The sequence below is a fragment of the Acyrthosiphon pisum genome, chromosome X, assembly GCF_005508785.2.
Source record: "Acyrthosiphon pisum isolate AL4f chromosome X, pea_aphid_22Mar2018_4r6ur, whole genome shotgun sequence".
Classification (NCBI taxonomy): Eukaryota; Metazoa; Arthropoda; class Insecta; order Hemiptera; family Aphididae; genus Acyrthosiphon; species Acyrthosiphon pisum.
The window spans coordinates 28,642,591-28,653,125 of record NC_042493.1 but is presented as its reverse complement, the minus strand read 5'-3'; the positions used below and the strand labels follow the sequence as shown (position 1 = coordinate 28,653,125).

Genomic DNA, 10,535 nt, shown 5'->3' with positions numbered 1-10,535 from the left:
CCGAAGCTTTCGAAACGTTTCCACGACACACTCTCCGCACTTGTAGTGCGTTTTCATTATTGTTTCAACTGTGAGCCTCTCCATAACGACGAATAGCAAAAACTGCTTTGCGATGACAAATGGGGGATGTTATAAAATAAGAAAAACATTGGAACAGTGCTGTTAACCCAGAAATAAAAAAATCCTGGTGTTCTTAAAGTGTGCGCTTCTGCTGGGACACACTATACATAGTTTTTAATAAAGTAATATACAAATTGGACCTTTTCCGTTTACTCACTAGCACTACTTTTTTTGGTTTTTAGTAGCGATTCAGCATTGGTCGCGGTAGGTACCCTACTGTTTTTTATTCCGTGATTTTATTTTGCCCCAAGTACTCTTAATGGTATTAGTGTGAGCCAAAGTGTTAGTACGTATACCATGTTAGTCATGCCCGCGCTACCACTCGCTCCCTGCGGCCTGCGCTGCGCTCGGACAAAAAAATCGAAAATATCACTCAACTTACTACGCAACACCACCTCAAGTTGGTCACACAATAACCGACGTATATACACTCTTAATACGTATTATACGTATACCACTATTTAAATTGAATAGACGTTATAAAATTAATGTCGTTATTAAGAGTGGATATACGGCGGTTACGCTGTGACCAACTTGAGGTGGTGTCGCATAGCAACTAGAGGCATATTTTCAGTTTTTTGTCTGAGTGCAGCTTAGCGATCGAGTGGCAACGTGAGCATCACTGACGTGGTGTTTACGTATAACGATAGTGAATTAACAAAAAAACCAAAAAAGTGGTGGTAGTGAATAAACGTAAAAGGTCAAAAAAAAAATGATGAGAAGAAAATATATTTTTTTAATTATATATCATGCGAATAATTAATAGTTTATCTATTATACCTATAGTTTATTGTGATATTAACTCATGTAACTCTATAAAAAATAACCGTATAGATACGTGATATTTTTACAGAATGTTTATATTGGAATTTTCTATTCAAAAAATATTCAAAATATTTTGACAATTTTATAATTTTTTAGTGGTTTTACAATGGTGTTTACTTTTTTTTTTTTTTATCCTGTATAAAAAATGTCTACCAGAAAAAATGCTTTGATTTTTAACATATATGTAGTACATTATATTTTAGAAAATTGGATCAAGATGATAAATGAAAGAGGTCATTTTTCGATTTTCTAAATAGTTATTTAATGCCACGGGGAAAACTATTGACAAATTATGAAAAACCGCTAAAAATGGGATTTTAATTGCTAATGCTTTGTTTATCACCATAGAAACGTCAAACGAATAGCAAATAATAATATTATAACATTAATTCAACTTACAGGCTACAATATAAAATATCCAGACTGACAAACCGTCACCGCTCAGACTCGTTTTTCTTATACAATGATATTATATCATTGAATTCAAATTTAATATAATCCATTATACATTCACCCACTTGTAGCCTACTGTACAGCAGAGTGACATCCACTTACCCGATTTTCTAAAATTAGTGTCAATAAAAAAAATTAAAATTTCATACAAATTTCCTCATAAGTTGTAGTTAGTGGAAATTAAAAATAAGTGTGTGTGAGCCCACCATTCTAATACTCTGGGTAAGTTTGAATTTAAATTTTACTTATCCATTACAGTGACTCTCTAGACATCTAATGTACATCAGAGTGTTACTCACTCACCGCTTTTATCATAAAATATACCTACTTAGCAATATGATAGGCTGACTGTCTTTGCTCAGAATCGTTTTTCGTATACAAGGATTTATTATCATTGAATTTAAATTTTACTTATCCATTACAGCGCCTCCCTAGACATCAAATGTACTTCAGAGTGTTACTCACTCACCGCTTTTTATATTTTAAAATGTAGATGGTATATTATAATTTCATGTAAAAATTCGGTTATCAAGGTACCTATTTATTTCCAACCATTATGTTTAAAATGTTAACATAGCGTATTTGATTAATCTACAGGTAAACCAAAACAGGAACTACAAATTGAACACGATAATAAGTCTACATCTACTGTCATAGGTGTTAAAGACAATAAAAAGGCTAATTGTGGTGAGTATTTATTATAAATATTTAAGAACATTCTACTTATAATATATTTTAGATAAGTAGGTATGTCATGCCAATGTTGTACTATTGTGCAATTGTACATTGGACCGGTGTTATATAATGTCATCCGGGCTGGTACAAAATAATCCACCTGTTATAATATTATTATTATTTTTGACAATTTTTTTTAGAACGTTGAATATTAACTCGATTTCTGAAAGAACGATTTTTTTATTGATTGACTAATGTTGTATTTCAATAATTAATAACTATAGACACTTAAAATCTGCACCAAATATGTATTCTATCGTTTTCTATACATAAAAAAATTCATATAACTATTTAAAGTTAAAATTTTAAAAAATTTATAAAAATTAAAAATGTATTAAATATTAAATTTGTATAGCTAAAGATTGAACATTTAAAATAAGGTTCTAAACGAGTAGTGAAATCAATAACCAAATAATCTAAAAAACATATAAACAAAGCTTATTGTTATAGTTATTTTAGGTTCTACTTTGGAACAATTACATACCTACTTATTAAAACCAAGAATAACGATTTTAGTTATAATTTAGAATGTTGTAATTTAAAAATATCATCTGTGGGTACTTAAAACTTTTAGAGTAGATATATTATTATATTTTTTACACACAATAACATTTTTAAATCCAATGTTTTCGACAAAAATACATTTAGCCTACTGTAATATCTACATTATGCCTAATAGTGAAATACATTACTTTAATGACAATAATATCATGAAATACAGTCATCAAGCTATTTGGTAATATCGTAGACTCCCAAACCATCTTCACTAAGAATCGTTTTTCGTATACATTAATTTTAAATCATTGAATTCAAAGTTAACACTTCATTACAATGACTCTCTGGACGCCTAAATACTTAATGTACATCCAAGTATTACCCACTCACCCGTTTTTTTATATCTTAAAATCCAGATGATACATAATATTTTAATATGATAATCAAGTTATCAAAGTACCTATTTATTCCAACACGTTATGAATATTTTAACATTACATTTTAAATTTATTTTCAGGTATACCAAAACAGGAACAACAAATTAAACACAATAATAATTCTACATCTACTACCATACGTATTAAAGATAATACTCAGGATAATTCCGGTAGGTGTTTATTATAAATATTTAAGAGCATTCTACTTATAATTCATTTTAGATAAGTAGTTATATTCGTGCCACTGTATTACTGTGCAATTGCATGTTGGGCCAATGTTATATAATGTCATCTGGGCTGGTACAAAATAATCTACCTGATGTAATATTATTATTGTTGACAATTTTTTTAGGACATCTTCTATTTAGAACACCCTCCACTCAACTAAATTTTAAATACATATAACTAGGGACGATTTTAATACAAAATGCATTTTTTAAGAATGCCTAAGCAATGTTTTTCATGTAAAAAATCCGTTTCATATATCAGAGATATGAAAACTTAAACTTATATTTTAAATTAATTCATTAATTTTCGATTATATTGTTTATAAATTCAATATGTCGGTAATGTCAAAATTACCGTGCGTCTAACGGCTATTATGCGTTTGAAACTAAAACCAGTAATAACTAATTGGTAACTTGGTGTTACATCGTAATCACGTTTATTTGGTTAAGTTCATATTTTTGTTTGCTCAAGAATTATTTTTTTGGTAATTTTTTATAGTCCAGTCAAATGAGGAAAAATATCGGAAAAAATGTTGGTACTCTCTATACGGATAGTGTTCTTATATATATTTGCATTACCGTAAACTGTAGTTTTAGTTGATATTTTTTGTGGCGTAATAACTGTACATTTAATAATACTTACTAATTTCAAACACATAATGGAAGATAATTTTACTTGTTGTTTGCTGGAAGTGTAACTGTTTTCCGGAAAACGTAATACGTGAGTTGGTTCAATGATTTTATGGTGCTTTATATTATAATTTCAACAATTAGATTTCAATAACATTTCAAATATCTTCTCCTATATGAACAATGTCATTAGACGTAGATAATTCTTTATAAAACACCAATAATGAATCATTAATTATATCTAAATATTTTTTAACTGTTTTTAAGTTGTTCATATTGAAATATATCTGACGTAGTAGTACAACCGCCAACAGCATGGATAAATAAGAAATACGGAAGTTAATTTTTAAATACTTGTTGAAAATGTTGGACAGCGTATAACTTAGTAAGCATACGTCCTTTGTGCGGTTTCTAAGACTATTTGAAAATCATCTGGAGTTAACATGATCAAAAATACAGTTAAATCAACGTTAAATCTCCCATATCCGGATCTTTGTATGGCTGTACGAAAAATCTGTGTATCAACGTCACCCTCTGTCTGTAACATATTAATGGCTCTACAAGTTTATCGGTTAAAATGTATATTAGCCCCATATTATTACTAGCATTTGATAGAAATTCTTGTAGTGATACGAGTATGTCCATCGTTTCTTCTATAGAAATATACATGCTCTTAAATTTATTTTGCCGTCGATGTCTTTCATAAGTTTTTATACCCAAATATCTAAAGGTGGGTATTAACTTGTTAAAAAGTTAAAGTTAAATTACATTTTAGTTGTAAGTTAAACGGTTAACGAGTCACCTATATAAGCGAAACGGTGGAAATCCCTTTTTTGAAGGGTGGTGGTTTTGCACGAGTGGGTAGGCCTTAGGACTTTTTGTATGTTCATTGGTAAAGTATAATATAGTAAGTACGAAATAATAATAAACAGCTTTCGTCAAATTGTTTAAGTTAATTTTATTAATGTTTTAAATTAGTGCGTACTATTAATTGTACAATTATTACGTCACTGAAGATATCAACTACTCTACAGCTCACGGTACCTAATTCATGTATAATATATATATATATATAAAATAATAATGGTATAATATGTAAAAATATCAGACTGAAATTTTTCTCATAGGTAATTTTGACGCGTGACTACTGATTTTGACTAGAAAAAAAATGTTACTTACAGCTATCGCGTTAAAATTTGATTATCAAACATGGTTTATTTCGATACCTAATTTTATGGCCTGTAATTTTTGCTTTAAATTTTTTTTTCGTAGGTCCTACGGTTAACAATTTATTAGGAAAACAGTGAGACGGTAGATTTTACCCCTTTTTGGTAATGAAGGTGTTACGCGTCAGAACTTTCCGTATGTTATAGTATACACTCTAAATGTGTACCTACCAAAATTCCGCTATCGGGGAATTTTTTCCCGATCTTCGTTAATTTTTTATCTACTTAGACTGAACTATTAAGGCCATTATTATGCGGGTTATATGCATTTTTTTAAGAAATTTTCCCTATTTTTTAGATCACTAAGATAGACCTATATGAGAGGCTGCGAACAAAAGAAGAAAATAAACTGGCTATAAAGTTGGCTAAAAATTTTTCTTGATTCAAGAAAAAAAGTTGTAAGAGTGACACCAATTATAGGAGAATATTTTGAGATTATTTAATTATGATATGAGAAGAGAGGTGACTAATAGGTAGTGAGAGTGGCTATGGTAATAAATTCAGAAGGAGAGAGGAATATAGATGAAGAGTTGGATAGACAAAATAGAGAACGCCATAAAATAGTTGAGAAGTGATAGGGGATGGATCAACACGTTCTGTAGGTATAGGCCAACCCCATGTCGATAAGAGTGTAGAGTGAAGAAAAAGAAAAAGGATGCAATACTCATGAGTAAAAAAAAAAAAACATTATTGTGTAGTAATGTTTTTTTTTTTTTTTTTATTGTTTTTAATATTTTTTAATATGTTTGTGGGCTAGGTACAGATATCTGATATGTATTGTATTATTATTATTTTATTATATTATATTCATAATTATTAGTGATATAGTCAATATAAGCTAAACTAATAAAGTAAAGTTCAATTACTTTCTAGATTTTTAACTAATTACTTATACATAACTCATTTGTGTTATTTTAGATTTTCAAAATCAGGTCCTTCGTTTATTAACGAAAATGAATGATGATATATTAAGTTTGAAATCATCATTAAATATTCAACATGATACAATTAACAGATTTGATACGTTTCTTAAGAAAACAATTGGACAAACAATTGGCTCTCAAATTTCCAATAAATCATCAATAACATTCGATGACATATTCCCATTAAAATCTCAAATGGAACTCGAAACATTCGAAGAAAAAATTAAAGGCAGTAAAATATTTAGAAATGATGTGGTAATTTTACATGTATTATACATTTCTTAATACCTATAGCTATTTAATACAAGTATAATTATTAAAACATCTAATATACATATTATAATGTATAGGTAATTTCCTAGTCCAATGACTAATGACTAAAGACTAATGTATAATAGTCACAGTTAGTGTTTGAAAATTTCATGAAATTCAAAAAAATGAAATAGTTCATGAAATATTTCAGTATTTTAATAAATTTTGTTTTATTTTTAAATAAGTTTTATATTTACATATAATTATCATAAATCACCTTCATAATTGTATGGTACCTAAATATATACCTAATCTTTGGTATTATACATTTAAAATGGTATTCAAAATTTTTAAATATTTTAATGTTTATACCTACATGACGTATATTTTATACCTACTGAATTCTTACATTAGAATTTAGAACACTGAATATTGTGTTAAAAAAATAAATAAATTCTATTATATATTTTATTATATATTTTTTAAATTTTATATTGTGTTAAAAAATTTCAATATTTCGCGTTATTGTGAAATATTTCACCATATAATGAAATATTTCATACTTCAAACACTAGCCACAGTAGTAACACAGTATGTTTTAACTTTAATACAAATTTAGATGCTATTTTCTGCCTTAAATAAGAGTACCTACCTTTAGGCTTCTACACACAACGGTGGCAATGGGTACCGAGCTCCGCAATCTGGGAGGGCTTCACATTATAGTTCTAATAAACACCTAGTTTGCATTTTTCTCAGATCAACACTATAAAGCAATTTTTCAAGTCAAAGCTGATTTAATACCTAACTTTTATTTGAAACAGAGTATAATATATAATATTTATTTTATGATTTATTAGACTGCTACGAAAATTATCGTCCAGAATTGATTTAATGAATTAAACTAATTAAAAGTAAAAAACTAAATTAGTTTTTATTTGTTCTTGATTTATAGTAAGTAGGTAAAACTAAAACACAATTTACTCAGTATCTAGCTATATTATAGAAATTAGTTAAATAATTAGGATTTATAACATATCAGATATGTGTTAGATTCTAATGTAATAGGTAACTTTCTGAATTTAATTTTATATATTTAGATATCTAATGGTTTTAGACTTTTAGATAAATATTAAAATAGTAAAATACTTATAACTACCTATACTTGGTGTATCTATTTACTAATATGTAATAATAAATCTATTGAAATTCACTAATTTGTTCCACAGATATCAAATTTATCGATGCTGAATAATATGAATAATATCGGTAATAGTGTTAATTGTATGATGTCCAAAATGTTTTCCGATGAATTGGTTTCTCAATATTCATTATCTGGAGTCAAGCAAAAAAAGAACTTTTCAAATCTATCTACATACTGTTTATTGATTGGTAAATCGAATTACATACCTAATCGATATAATATTATATTATATTCATATAAATATATAACTCTCATGGCCAAAAATTGAAATATTATATAACGGAGTCATTATATGCCTAGGTAATAACTAACGTCTGACTTATTCAAAACAAGACAAACAATTTAAAGTGATAACTGGAATTCACATTATTTATTAGAGAAAACAATATCACCTATTTGTATTTTCTTATTATGCTTTTAATTTTTTATTTTGTGACAGTCACATCAGGATTGTTTATCACAATTCAAAATATGTATCGAGAGTATAATATGTATAATAGAGTATCGTGACTGCGGAGATAGCTGACAGATAATATTAGAATCGTTTTGTCTTGTATCACTTGTTCCAAGATGTACCCAATATTTATTAATTCACCTTGTCATGTACAAATAATAATGATCGCCTTATACATAATGAAGCACCTTTTAATATTATATACATTTTATAATAAGAATTTTTTTTATCTACAATAATACTAATAGTTGTAAATTGTAATACTATACGTTTCAGATGCCATACGATATAACCATGGTAAATTAGATATCGAAAAAATAGATGCACCATTAGCAATTTGGTTGTCACTTGCCAAGTTTCGTATTGAACAGACCAAAAGAAAATTAATTTCAAGTTAATATTATGTTGTAATTGCAATTATAATTAAAATATTATATAAGTAGTTATTTTTTTTAAAGTCATAACATATATTAGCATATACCATTATAGATTCATTCGATTACAAAGAGGACGGTTGGTATGTCCGTTGCATCGTTTCTATATTATTATATAGGTAATATATAGGCTATTGTGTCTATTCTTATCTATTGATATCATTACACTTATCGTAGCCTATCAAACATACTGTACCACATTGAAGTATGCAATAAAATGTTTATACACGAATAACAAAAATATAATAATAATAATAATAATAATAATAATAGTAATAAATTAAGGTGTATTATAACCTGTGTTATTGCGGACTTACTCGTATATCACGGAATACCAATGGTATAATTTTTTATGACCACGGTTAATTCACATACCACACAAAGGGCTTATGAATTTCAACCTTTTAAACGTTTCAAATGTCGTTCGTATTGCGAAACTTTTCTGCTATAGAATTCTAATCCAGTGCCTCAGAGCTAAGTAAAAAAAAAAGAGCTCGTGATACGACGGCAGTATATTACACGAGGCGGTCAAATCATATTTAACCTGTGTAATTTTACGAAAAATGGTCTGACCTCTTGGTAGCCTAAACTAACTGATTGACTTGATACTTACACGGGTTGATCAGTATGCCATGGTAGATTATACTTTTATAATTTCAAGTCGATCAGAGGATTACATCTTGAGTAATATGCAAAAGTATTAGCATAGTTATTAATCGAAATGCTATTTTTTTTTTTTAATAATTCAACAATGTATACTATGTTGCAATTGCTAATTAAACCATATGGTAGTTGGGGTAACGCCGACCTACTCGTTTCGTATTATATCTATGCATACATAATAATTCATATTAATACATATAAATACATCTATGCATTCATTTCATCTTCGTCGCCACAGTATTAAAGTTCTACTTTGATATCCGTGCGTCGCTATGTTTTGTTTATTTATTTTATCGCTGTATACTTTATTACTTTCAGGTCCACTTTATGTCTTATTTATTAAAGTGGTTTATATGTATACTTGTTATTAATATTTTCATGTATTACCTAGTCTTTTCAAGCAATATTTAAGTCGCCATTATATGTATGTTTAGTTGCAGTCGTGCATATTAGTAGCCACCAAGCTAAGTTAACTTATTTTTTATTAAATTATCGCACTTCATCAAATACGAACAACTATAAACGAATTCTAAATTAATGAATTTAAGAAATTACTCAGCCCCTTTTTATATTATAACTTTTCTAACTTGAGTTTTTTTGAGGTTTTTTATATCGTTATTTTAAACCTATTTTTATTCTCGGTTATCGGTTAGTGGTATTTGACGATATATCATTTATCTTAAAACGTTATAATAACATAGGTAATATTTTCATCGAATATCTTAGTCCCTAGTTTTTGTCATACATTCTACATTCATAAATTATTTTAATAACTTGGAAAATAACACGTTACTCCATAGAAATTACTTTTAAAAAGTTTTATTTTGTTAATTTAAATAAAATATAATGCAATTACTATAGCGTAACTGCAAAAGTAAATTCGTTACAGTAATTTGAAATTTTCGTTACGTAACTACCTAATACTGGACACATCGGAAGAATAGGTGGAAAGAGGTGTTAAAAAATTAGACTTTATTATCACCAAGATTTGTATAAAATCATATTTGGGTCCTTAAAAGTAAGCGCCACTTTGGCCAAATGAATGTCTTATACAAATACCGATTTAGATACTTCGCTGAAGTCCATAGACCATCTAAATGTGGCGAGCGGGGTGGGCTACAGTGCCATAGTAATCCACACTTTTGTCACGTCGCGTCGTTCACTCGATTTTAATGCTCTTTAGTTTTTAAATAAAATTAATAATTTAACCTGTTTTAATTGTTGAAGTTGATGATTTACGCATACATAATTTGTAGAGTTGTGCAAATAAACTTTGGAATACAATCCATGCCAGTCACAGAAAATGAATTAATGTATTTTAAAATATTGTGTGGTTAAATTAACTTCAACGTGTAAACCCCTTTGGTAGCTGGCGTACGTAAATGCACCCATGCGCCTTATTAGTTAGATAGGTGCATTTTGTAGCAAACTGATCTTACCATAAAACAGTTCCACGAAAT

At 28.2% G+C, this 10,535-nt stretch overlaps 1 protein-coding gene across 1 annotated transcript in view; it reads left to right on the top strand.

Annotated features, from left to right (window-relative positions):
* LOC100569972 overlaps positions 1–8,760 on the top strand; it is an 11,652-nt gene extending 2,892 nt beyond the window's left edge. The window contains exons 5-9 of the mRNA XM_003243885.4: positions 1,996–2,085; positions 3,146–3,235; positions 6,067–6,326; positions 7,550–7,712; positions 8,255–8,760. Coding sequence (XP_003243933.1) covers positions 1,996–2,085; positions 3,146–3,235; positions 6,067–6,326; positions 7,550–7,712; positions 8,255–8,376 — 725 coding nt within the window. The 3' untranslated portion in view covers positions 8,377–8,760. The remainder of the gene's footprint in view (positions 1–1,995; positions 2,086–3,145; positions 3,236–6,066; positions 6,327–7,549; positions 7,713–8,254) is intronic.
* The last annotated feature ends 1,775 nt before the right edge of the window (positions 8,761–10,535 follow it).